Consider the following 12,663-nt stretch of genomic DNA (forward strand, 5'->3'; position numbering starts at 1 on the left):
TTTCTCATATATGGACATTGTATATACTCACTATCTTTCATGAGTTCTGAAAGCAATGCCCCTTTGGATGCAAGACAAAACTTAGTACTTTATTCTAGTTCAATATTTTCCATGTTATACAATAGAATTTCCATTTTCCTTCTTCAAGAGATTCAGATGTACATCTTTCAAAAAAATATTCTCACACAACATTACTGTTCATCTTTCACTTCACAGGTCCCTCCTTACCATATACACGATTATTATCAGACATCACCAGTCAATATATTATGTATTGCAGCCTCTTGCATTTCTCTTTCTAGTTTCTTGTACTATCACTGTGTCTTTCCATCCTGTATCCAAACATAGAGGCCAGTTGTCCTGTACTTCCATGGATCTTTTCTCTTGTCCTTACTGAAAGGAGTGACATTTTGCTTTCTTAAGTGTATGAACCCATTTCCCAGGCAGAGGAGAACAGACCCGTCAACTTTTTGGGGACTAAGGTTTGGGTGGGAGGACTTTTTCTTTAAGGATAGACTTATCCAGTATCAGGTCCCTCCTGAGTCCTGAAAGGATGCCAAGTGCAGTGGTTGGGCTAGGCCAGCAGCTGCCCTAAAACCAGCAGCAGCGAAAGTTTTCAGTGCACACAGAGGTGTGTCCTGTCTTGCTTCCTGTAGACATGAGACGGTGCCACATCTGATCTTTTGCTCCTTCCTAGCATGTGGAACACTGCCCAAAGAAAGGGCATCTTAGAAATCCCTTATAGCTGCATAAATGGCTTCTGCTCACTCCAACATGGAAACAGCCCATAATGTCTACCAGAGGTTGACAAAGAGCATAAAAGGTGAAGCAAAATGCAATTTAAACATCAGATGATTATCACTGAAAAAAATACAGATGTCTAAGAGCCAGCTACATTTGGGAAAGAGATGCAGAAGTTAGTTTCCCAAGGCATTGATAAATGATAGCTGTTAGACTGTCCAAGATGTCTTTTAAATCGTGAAGCCAGCAAATAAGTAAGGGTAGATCCTAATTTATCTAATGAGCAGATTTCAGATTACCATTTTTTTTAATAAAAAACTGTCCTTTGAGCATGGGTGTACTGTTGTGGAGACTACTGAAAACTTACAAAACCCTGAACATGAAGGTACTTGAAAGAGAGAAACATCAGTAAGTTAAAGAAATAGGAACACTCACACGAGATCATGATCTTTTAGGTCATGGAAATATATTTGGAAGATTTTTTTCAGGCTAAAGAGAGGCCAGATATGGAGAGGTAAATTTGGAAAAAAATAGATCTGTGAGAGTAGGAAGAGAGGAACAAAGGGTCAGGGACAGAGTTTTGAGAAAGGGGAGCAGGGAGAGAGAGAGAAAGACAGAGATGATAAAAGAGGAATATCAAAGGAACAACGTGAAGTGTATCCCTCTTGCTTGACTTTTAAGACTGACAGTGTGCTCAGCAGTGCCAAAAGTAGAAGGAGAACTTAGAAGAACAGAGTTGAAATAACGTACTTTTAGAAAAAAATAATTAGGAAACTGGAGCACAGTAGAAACCATGAGGGCTATTTAGGATGTTACAGAAACTAACGGTTATTAATGATAGATTCGAAAAATTAAGTGATATAAAGGAAGCTGAGGCAAGATCAAGACTACTTACATTGTTCACAGGGGGCAATTAAAGGTATGTCCAAGTTGAAGTTTATAAATATGATTTGTCTAATATAACTTGTAGGTTGATGAACATTGAACAAATGCATCAGGTAAGAAAGGCCTTTCTGGCTCTTTCACTGTCTCTTTCAAACAACAGCTGGTCTAAACTAGGATAACTAGAATACTTTCCAGTCTTAAAAGGCCAATAATCATTCCAATAGAGTTTTCAATCATGTAACGGAGTGAATTTGCAGGTGGTCTGTTTTTGTGTCTCTTCGGGGTTTGTTTGGTTGTTTGGGTTCTTTTTGGTGGGGCGTTTGTTTTTGTTTGCTTTGTGGGTTTTGTTATTTTTTCTTTTTCGGAAAGAAAAGGCTTCACTTAAAAGGAATGAAAAGACTAAGGAGTATGAGAAAAGAAAGTGGGATTTAGGCTGGTCAAGTGTTAAATAGAATCAACTGAAAAATAAAAAAAAAGAAGAAGAGCTACAGATATGGATGGAATAAAAAGAGGGTCTACAAGCACTTTTATCAGTAAGTAAATGTATACATCTTTGATTGTCAAGAGGTGAAAAAGAGATGAGGAGAATTTAGAGCTGTACTACAGCTACACTTACAAGTGTCTGGCATAGCTAGTCACTTAGAACACTGGGTTCATTCCTGACGTTAGTAACTCTACAGGATTATCTGAAGCATTTTGAAACTGTAGAGTCTGTCAGAGAAACAAAATTTAAAAAGACCACATAATATGTAGAATACAAATGGATCCCATTTTATTTTATTAGAACCCATTCAAATGACCCTAGAAGGATCTCTTTTGATCCAATCATTACAGATAGGATGTTATCACAATTACAAAAGATCAAAAGCTCATGCTGAAGTTACAGTTAATGTAAATTGGGCTTAGACAACAATCAAATGATCAATAAAGAATAATTCTGTTTCTGTGTAAGCTAACTCTGGAGAACTCCTGGAGTCAGCAGCTTTCTTAATGAAGTTTTCATCTCTTTCTCTCTACCAAGACTACCAAATCTGATCCTTTTTTTTTTTCCTGAAAGGAGCTTAGATTTATGTTCTGTAATGTATAGATAGCTTGTAATACAGACCATTAGTATTCTCACTAAACAAAAAGAAAACAAAAAAGCAAAAAACTCACTGCAGTTTTTCAATGCAATATTACATTTCAAATTGTGCTGGATAAGGCTGTGTCAAGTTAAAGAAATAAATGCAACACTGAGTCTGATTCAAATAGTCTGATCTTTGTCTGTTTTATAACTGAATTATCATTTCTGTCGTGGATGAATTTTCAGTTACTTTATGTTAAATATTTCTCTCCACAAGAGAAAATAAAGGAAAAAATAACACTTTAATCAGGATTCTTTTGAACAGAGAAATAACAAATATTTCTGTTTCATTCCCTATAGCATTCAATATAGTCTCACTGATATCCATCTTCTACATGAAACACATGCTCTGAGATGCTGAATATTGATTGTTTACCATGGTCTGCTTTTTTCAAGAAAGGTTATGCACAAGGAATTTTAAAAGACTGTCATCAGTCAGCTCACACTTGGTAAAATTTGAGGAATGCTCATAAAAAGGGTTCTGGGGAATTTTATCCCAGGCAATTCCCCCACAGATTTCATAAGGAAACTAATGGGGCTTTGCATCTTTTATTACACCCCTTATTGTGTTTGCTTTGTTAATTAAGTAGCTCAGGTAACTAGTATGACTGCATGAGAAACTCAAATAAGGTTTTGAAGTAAAAGATACTCCAGTAAATGAAAAGAGCTTCCTATAGTTCTCTTATAAACCAATGAGACTTAACATAATTTGCTACTGTTCTGCTACCCTAAATGAAGGACTGTCAGTCTTTCAGACTGTCAGCTATTTTCCAGATTTGCCCCAGACCCTCCCTGAAGGAAATCTTTAACGCCTGACATGAGCAAAGTCTGCGAGTAATGTGACATTGTAAGTAAAAACAATGCTACGAGAGGTATTAACCAGAAATGTTCCCATACATAACCTTATTAAATAGAAAGGGCTGAACACAGTGTTTTTAAGTTGATATTAGGAAATTACTTGACAGCAATTGTTGATAACATGTAAAGAACAGATGCTGGGTATCTTCAAAGTTCAAATACTACTGTGGTGTTCCAGAGTAACGTAAAATATAAATATGCTGATGAATTTATTGTTCACCCTACTTCACTTGTCAATACCTTGCTATAAGGCTTTAAGTTCAGTAAGTGCTTGCCACATATGAAATGCCACCTATGCTATCATAGGAAAGTCACTGCGTGCTGGAAGTTATGTCCCATCTCCACAATTCTGTCTTCAGGTCAGAAAAAAACAAACAAAATCTTGTAATATATGATGATGGATGCTTTTGATACAGATTGGCTCTAACAATCTAAGAATCAGTCATTTTTATAGAACAGTTGCTTGAAACACTATCCATGGGAAATATCTTAATAAAAGACACATTTCTGGAACAAGTGTTCATTTCGCATAACATGCAAATACAAAAGAACACCATGTTTAAAAAAAAAGCAAGACAAAGCTCTTTTTCACAAATTTAAAAATTGGATATCCTTTTTAGGTGGATGCAGAAGTAACTTACAAATGGGTAGATTAAAATCCATGAAGCAATATTAAACATGGACTGCAGTTGCAACTCTGGCAGAGAAAATCCTTAAGCTATGTGCAACCAGAAGCAAGGAGGGTAAACCAAATCTATTGTTTCATAGTTACCTCATTCTTACATGCTTTTTACAAAAATTTTCTATTTACCATCATTAGAGACAGAAAAAATGAGTACATGGTTCTCACTCATCTACAGAATTAAATAATGCATACATAATTCTCTGATTAAAAAACTCTCTATTAAAATGCAGCCATACCTCTAATGCTTCATATTTAAAGTGAAGGCTGGATTGATGCCTGTAAATAGGTGAAGAGAAAGGAGAGGAAGTAAAGGTAAGAGAAAAAAGAGGAAAGAGAAGAGATGAAGCATTTCTGATGGTTTAGCTAAAGATAGACTTATCCTCAGAGCACAAATCACATACTGTAGTCATAAGGGATTTTTGCATTTTGCCAGGAAGCCTGAGGACAATGCATATCACAGAAGTACTTTAGAAGACCTGGACACACCCCGGCTCCGGGCAGTAAATAACAACATGAGTGTGCCTCTTTATGCCATGGAGCTCGTGAACAACAGACTCATGAACAACACATAATCAACAGATAAATACTGTTACCATCGAAGATTTTAATTAGGTTTTTTATAGTTAATAAAATTTCAGAAATCCTTACCTCTAACCAGTCTGGCATGTCAAGGTTGTTGATAGTCTTCCTGAAAAAAGCCTGAATATTATGGTCCTTAACTGCTGAACCAAAAAGTGCTCGTGTGGTTTTATAGAACTTATCATAGTCTATCTCATCTGTATGGGGGGAACAATATCCACAGTTTAAAACTGGCAAGCTACAGATTCCTTCCTTATCCACCCTACCTCTGGTTTTATTTCTCCTTTCAATATCAATAGCACGCAAGTTCTAGATCCTCACATTGTATTCACTAAAGCATTTGGAAAAAAAAAATCAGTCAATGTTTGGTCTTTTAAAAACTACCCAACTTGCAATGCATGATAGGAAAAAGATAAAAGAATAGGTAAAAACTTTTCACCTCTTCTTTCTTCCCTTACTTTCAAACCATGATTCTGATTTGTTTCTCTGACCGTGAATGGAGGGATAAAGTTTATCCTTTCATGCAGCAGTAGCCATTTGCATTGAGAAAAGCAAAACTTTGCCCCCATTATTTACATTTAGCAACTGGGTTTACATAATTCATCAGGTTTGTGCTTTTACAGAAACATCACATCATGCTATATGTTCTAACTCCACCAATTATGTTTTGGGAGTGATCACCATAGCCTTATAATTTTGCCAGAAGTCCTAACAGGATTAAAAAAGCACTCTCATAGTGCAATCTACCTATGTCCTGTAAAAATCACACAATTACAGTTAGAACATTAATTTGAGATCTTTCTTACAGTTTTCTCTCTACAACACATTCTCTCCATATGAAAATTATACTTTTCCATCAGAAAGAATATCTCTTACCATCATCTTCAGTATATAAGCCTGATCTCTCCTTTGTCTTCTGGATTATCATTTTTTCAACTAGTTTCTGGAACTGCTCCAATGCATTCTTGAAATCCAGTGATTTAAGAGCAGAGCAACCCTCCTTAACACGGGCCTTCTTTTCAGACATCCTTTATTAACAAGGGACAAGGTAAGAGGGAGAGCTCTTCTTACAGCCATGTCCAAGCCTTGCTTTACTCCTTAAATCTTAAACTCCCACATGAGTTCATACGACATGAAGCTGTATGACAGGTATACCAAGCATTACCTAATAACGTAACTAGATAATAATGGTTTAGCATCTCAAGCTGGAAAATGCTGTAGCAAACTGTTGATGTCACAACCCCCCATTACATCACAAAATCCTACTTGCTGAGTGGTCCTTGGTCACAAACCAGGATCACTAAATAACCCAGCATGTGAGATTATTTTTTTTCTCCTGTTAATTAAAGCAAACTGAACTCTCTGCATCCTACTGCAGCACTTTCCTTCAGATGTCAATATAATATTTGTGATTCTTTTCCACATTTTTCATCTTTTCAATATCTTTAAAGAATGCTGTGCTATACCATTTTATTTGCATCATAAAATGCAAATTGGTACTCTGGTCAAATAATAAATTTCAGACTATTTGTTAAACTCACTTTTCTGTAGACCACCTTGATCACTTTCTGTATATTGGTCTTTAGCTGTTGATTTCCCGATCCACTTTTCTATTACTTCACCCAAAGCTGATGCCAGGCTTATTGGCCAAGGCTTTCTTGAATTGCTGAGCACGGAGCCTTTGCTTTGTGGAGAATCTGTAGTTGAAAGGAAAGGAGAAATTATATTTTATACTTTTTGTGGCAATCTAAAGGATTGATATCACTCAGGCATATTTTGAGAATATCCAAGTCATTTCTCCAAATAAAACCAAAACAAAACAGATGAAGGCCATAGACTTCACACACACTTGGAAAATCAGCTGAGTAACATTTTTGAAACATAAAGGGAAGACAACTAATTGGTATTAAGCAAAATTACTAAAAATAATGCATGTAAATATCTCTGCATGAAATAGCAGAAAAAGGAAAACAAGTAATCCCACTTCTTGAAGTTCTATCATAGCCACTGGGAAGAGCACAAAAGTTTCTGGATACTCCTGCTCAACTGCAACAGGCGTGGTTTTGACTAGAATAAAGAAAATAGTTTGGCAGAGAAAAGCAGCAATTATTCCTAGAAAAGGAAGAGATAGTTTGAGGATACATTTTTGCTAATTCCAACAGTAATTCTCCAAGAAAACACCTCTCTTGTGTATCAAGGTACCCCGTGGGGGGTCAGGGACTGTATCTTGGTCAGAGTTGTGGTGTATTTGATATATTGCTTCCAGCTGAATCCTTGTTATGCAGTGCTTCCTGTTGATTCATTTTTCCAGTCTGTGTCACCTAAGTTTGTATGACACCAGGCTATATTCTCATTTCCCACTTAATAACAGTGGTTTAAGGTTCATAAAAGGTGTTAGCATACATCCTCAGAATGGGAAGGCTAAGAACAGAAAGCTATGTTTTTGTTCTCTTGCAACAACTCATAAGGAAGCTTCATGTTACATAACATAATGAAAACACACAGAAACCCCAAATGGGGAACCATTGCTTTCAGTACCAGCTAATTCTGTTGTCTTCAATGTTTAAACTCAAAAAAATGTACAGTAAAATTTTAAAATAAGATGGGATGACTGAGTGGACTGAAATACGAAAGCAGAGAAGATAGAAATTGTATTAGATGATAAGCAGGAAAATTCAAGATTAAATTAATGAGTAATTGTGTTAGTAAGTCTACAGCAGCATTAACTCAATGAAAAGCATTTCCTTTCCTATCTCCTGTACTGATAGTGTGGAAAGCACTGGATATGGATTATAGTAGAATTGCTTATTATTCAGAAGTCGACTCTCCCAACTCTCCTCTTCTTACCACATAATCATAGTAGTCTCAATTACTGGATATTATCAGACCTGTACAAAGTTAATTATATGCATGTTTGTATGGGTGCAAAGAACAGCTACAGCAAGTTCATCGCAGGAATGGCAGTTCATTTGGAAAATCAATAATTTTCAATCTTTATCTCAGGAACTATCTTAAGTCTATGAAATTCTATGCAACTTTTAAAATTCTGACGATGGAATTATGAGAGCTCATAATAAATAACCCAGAACTATTCCAGAACACAAACAGCAAAAGGTGATAGGTCTTCTTTCTTGCCTGTACCAGGCTGCCAGTCACTCTTCCTGGTAGTCTCATGCAAAGGCAAACTGTCCCCAAGTAAAATGATGGTTCAGAATAGCCCAAAGAAAACAGTAGATCTAAAATGGCCTTAGTTGCATTTAAAGAGACTCTGGTACACATGAGACTTTGTTTCTGACTCTGATTTTGGTCCAGATAAAGTCCAGCCATTTAACAAGGAAAAAAAAAGGAAAATGAGTCCCTGAAGCTGTTTTCTTTTGGTATTTTTAATTCCTTTGAGCTAAGTTACCTATCCTTTGCCATTTCTTCCTTATAGATATGCCCTTAAACCTGTCTGTGTTTGCAGTTGAAGCAGGATAGAGCTGCTTAAGACTGGCATAACACTCTGACCAGTATGGGGTTGGGAAAGTAATTAATTTTAGCATTGTAAAAATTGAATTCCTTCCACGAAACAGGTTTCAAGGGGTGCTATCATGTTCACATTTACATTAGCTCACTCTCTTATTCTACTGGCTTCATTTTTCACTTTGCTCTTTATATTATCACCCCCCAAGTAGTATTGGACTCTGCTATAAAGTGCATTGCTTTTCTGTAACAACAGCCGAAATGACCAAGTGATAATTTTAAAAACCGTATTTCCTAGCGCTATTTATTGATTTGTATGTTGGACTCTGGAAAATTATAACAGTGCGTTTGTAATCACTTTCACTTCACTTTGTCTCACTAACAAGAAGCTCAGCATAAGTATGAACTCTTATGCAAGGTTATTCCTTGAAAAAACCTCGTGTATATTGCAACTGAATTTCACAGGTTATTGTTGCAAAACCTGGTCTTATACTGGTCTTACAGTGCTAGTGTTTATGGTTCAAGCTGCCCTATGAGCTGTGTCTATACAGCCAAGGGAGGTACGATGTCAGCAGGTACAAGTATGTATCAGCACTTATTTAATTTACTTAGCAAGAAACAAGTGCCACAGAGGCATCAATATGCATCTGCCACCTGAGCATGTACCACAGTCCCACACAGGTTTGTAGAGCCAAGATGTTCATCTCACCGAACTTAGACATATAAAAATTATTTAAGTCACCTTATGTGCCAGACAATAATAATAAACACTTTTAGAGAATGATTAATCTTATTAGTCTTAGGTGCTTAATCTTCAAATACATCATTTAGGTGAGATGAATCACACCTGCAGCTAGTACAGCTATTTGTACACATATCAGGTAGACTAGAGCTCACATATCACGGAACAGCCTGCAGCCAACTTCCAGCTGCAGTACAGATGTTCTGACAGCATGTCATCACCTCCCAGGATTGTCCACTTGTGTCCACACTCTGCTGCCCAACTTGTGCTTGCTTCAGTGAACCATGTCTGAGCCAAGCACTTTTCTCAGTCCAGAGAAAAGTGCAACTTTTCTATTTAACCTGCTATGATTTAAAGTTCATATCCTAATAAGGACTAGACTATGTAGCTAGGATTACAAGTTCTGCAAGATAAAGCCCTAGTTTTAAACTGTTGCCATTATGCTTGTGCATTTTTTTTACTTACATATTGCATTATTAACAGGCCTAGATCTATGTAAAAGCTTTGTTTTAATGCCAAGTGGTTCAGAACAGATGAAAGATTTCTTCTGTCTGCAAACTCTCCCTTGCTCTATAGATACGCACTGTGGTTATACAGTGAATAATCACTTGGCTTTCATCTGCTTTTAAGGCTAAAGAATAGCAAAAAGAACATGTAAGAAAAGAAATGCCAGAAGAATATTGTAAAAATGCCAATTAAAAAACTGAAGCCAGGTAGCCAGAGTTTTTAGGATTTTTGTTTTGTTTTGTTTTCAGAGGCATGTGGTTTGGCTGTATACGATGCCCATTTAAATAGTAAGTTTTACAAAGTCCAAAACAGGCAGCAAACCCCCAGCATTATCTGGCTCCTAAAATAAATGTATTTAGTATGGACAAAAGCTTGACTTTTCTGCTCGCTCTCTGCTTGTCAGGAAAGATAGGAAAGAGCCTGTGACTTGAAAGGCATGCTAACAGAAGATACAGATTCGAGAAAAGGAACAAAAGCAATATATAAGTCAATGAACAAATATGAAATGAAATAGGTCTCTTGAATGCCTTAAAAAACTCACTGCAAAAGCCCTGATATTTTTGATGGTGCAGTTACACCTGGGAGTCATGGTTTGTGGTTTGTATTTCTACACAAGCTTAGAGAGTTGCAGTAACTTTGACACTTTATTTATTCTGCTACAGATTCTTCAGCTCTAACATGTGAGTGACACTCAATGCTCTGATGTGCTGAAACATTTCAAATTACTAAACACAGCAAAAGCAGGGAAGTCCCAGACATCTGCAAGCTCTCCAGTTTTGGATTATTACTTCCAAGCTGGCTTTTAAGGTTTGTTTTACACATATGTAAGCATATGTTGGCCAGATGAAAATTTACAGCCAACGCACTTTTTCATTCCATGTAAATTGTGCATAACAGATAATATGTTAAAAGTACTGTTGCAGAAGTGACCTAGAAAGTCCTTGGGAGTTTCAGAGGCAGTTTTTATAGTATGGGACTGGGGACCTTGTATTCCTGCTTCCTGTACTTTTTTACTTCCATGAACTCAGATACATATATATTTAGTACTTTGAGCTGACACACTTCCAGTAAGCCACACACACACACTTTCGGAAATGCAAATATTGCATTGTGGTTTATCCTTTTATGCAACTGTAAAAGTAAAGGTAAAATCCTTTTTGCAGCATTTCCATTAATATTCATACATGTTTGATGAGCAGGGTCTGGTCCAAATACAAAACAGTGCAAACATGAAGCACTGCAAAGCAGATGTCTGGTTTTTTTAAGTGTTTCTGCTTTTTAATTGCGTGACAAGCTAGAAAAGAATTGAATAAAGAATTAATTAGATTATTAAAACCATCAGTGCAATGGTTCTAGACTGGTTAGGTAAAACACATGCTGGACTAGAACTAGGGGTCAGGGTTCTGTTTCCAGCTTTGCCTTTCACCTGATGATACAATAACAAAGCATTTCTTTTTGTTGTGCCTCATATGAGTAGTGACACTTCATGGAAGACAAATGGAACTCATTTCTCATGAAATATATGAAAGCTTATGAAGTATTTAAGACCACTTGAATAACATTAGCAATAGCATTAGTACTACTGACTAAATTACATTTCTCCCCTGCTCTTCTTACCACCTTTTCTTTCCTTTCATTTTGCAGGGATAAAAAGATAGACAATTTAAGATTTTCCTTTAAAGGCAGGAGATAGAGATGCCTTCTTCTCAATGAGGTGTAGCATTAGTTTGGTCCAGCCACGTCATTGGTAGACTTTCAGCATGCAATGACTAGTCCTAAACAAACTGCTGACTATGTATTTTTGAAGAGTCTGATATGCACAGGTAATCTCTTTTATGGACAAGGAAAGACAAAATTATGCCTTCCCTAAAACCAACGTTCAAGCACTGTTTTATGGGAAATTTTGGAAGCTCATGTGTTCTATAAATATAGCTTTTATGAGGAAAAAAAATATAATTGATTTAAGAAAGGCAACTCTTGCTGCCTTTGTAATGAGAAAACCGCCAAAGACCAGTGATAAAGAAACAGACTGAACTAGCTTTTCAAAGTAGATTTCAATTACTGATTAAATCATATTTAAGGGATTAAAAAAGATAGATTGTAAATAAAGTTAACATTGATGAGAACGGTTACTTTAATCACTGTTTTATTTTTCTGACCTATGACTTTCTTTATTCCTAACCCTTGTATTACAGCATAATTTTTCATATAAAATTGCCATCACAAACATATAATTTATATATAGATATGTGTTTCAAAAGACATCAAACCTACCTCAGCTACCCATGCTTTCAGTCTCAGTCCACAAGCAATCACACGCTCAGTCTAGACCATTTAATAAGAGCATATAAGAGAGAAAAAAAAAAACCAAACGGGTATTTTTTTCCCAGACAAATTTTCATGAAAATTCTGCTACTTTCATAGATGATATATTCAACGATTTTTTTTTTCCTCAGCTAAACTAAGAATCGGGCTAAACTGAAAGTTTTATTTGGACCCTTGTGAAGACTGTTACACATCAGCACATATGTTGGTCAGCCAGTAAAGCAAAGAACAGAGAGCTCTTCCTCTGAGGAAGAGTGATGCTTGGTCTGGCAAGGCGTTTTAGGCATAAAGCCCTGCTAAGCAAAAATAATTGTGATACATTCAGGGATGGGCTGGGTTTAGAGACAGCAAGGCAACCTTACCACAGGACAACACCTTGACCAACACCCACTAGAGCTGTACACACTCAGCTTGGGCTTTCCTGTACTATTTTCACACAATACACACTGGGGACAAGGGTATAAAAACAGGTGACTTCGTGGTGCAAACTATGGTATCTTACTTGCTCCACAGCTGACAAAAAAGTGTTCACTTGCACCCCAAGTTTGCCAGGGCCGTGATGCTGCTGGTCACTTCATAAGCTTGCAACTCTTAGAGCCACCTGTGAGCACTGCAGGGGAGCCCCTGAGAAGAAACTATTGCCATAACAGGAATTTTCATTGGCAGAACATCTGGAGAAGCAGCCTGAATACCTCTTCCGGGAGCTGGGCACAGAAGTCTGCTTAAACGCGGCTTCCCTGAGGGAAGCGCTGCTGA

At 36.8% G+C, this 12,663-nt stretch overlaps 2 protein-coding genes across 2 annotated transcripts in view; one reads left to right on the forward strand and one right to left on the reverse strand.

The window, feature by feature from the left end:
• WDR64 (WD repeat domain 64) overlaps positions 1–12,663 on the reverse strand; it is an 88,963-nt gene that overhangs the window by 60,361 nt on the left and 15,939 nt on the right. Inside the window, exons 2-4 of the mRNA XM_029965026.1 lie at positions 6,413–6,568; positions 5,748–5,899; positions 4,941–5,068 (exon numbers count right to left, since the gene is read on the reverse strand). Coding sequence (XP_029820886.1) covers positions 4,941–5,068; positions 5,748–5,898 — 279 coding nt within the window. The 5' untranslated portion in view covers position 5,899; positions 6,413–6,568. The remainder of the gene's footprint in view (positions 1–4,940; positions 5,069–5,747; positions 5,900–6,412; positions 6,569–12,663) is intronic.
• OPN3 (opsin 3) overlaps positions 6,004–12,663 on the forward strand; it is a 31,689-nt gene continuing 25,029 nt past the window's right edge. Inside the window, exon 1 of the mRNA XM_029965124.1 lies at positions 6,004–6,020. Within this exon, the coding sequence (XP_029820984.1) occupies positions 6,004–6,020 (17 nt within the window). The remainder of the gene's footprint in view (positions 6,021–12,663) is intronic.

The sequence above is a fragment of the Manacus vitellinus genome, unplaced genomic scaffold (genome assembly GCF_001715985.3).
Source record: "Manacus vitellinus isolate BGI_N305 unplaced genomic scaffold, ASM171598v3 scaffold_8_pilon, whole genome shotgun sequence".
In the NCBI taxonomy this organism is placed as follows: Eukaryota; Metazoa; Chordata; class Aves; order Passeriformes; family Pipridae; genus Manacus; species Manacus vitellinus.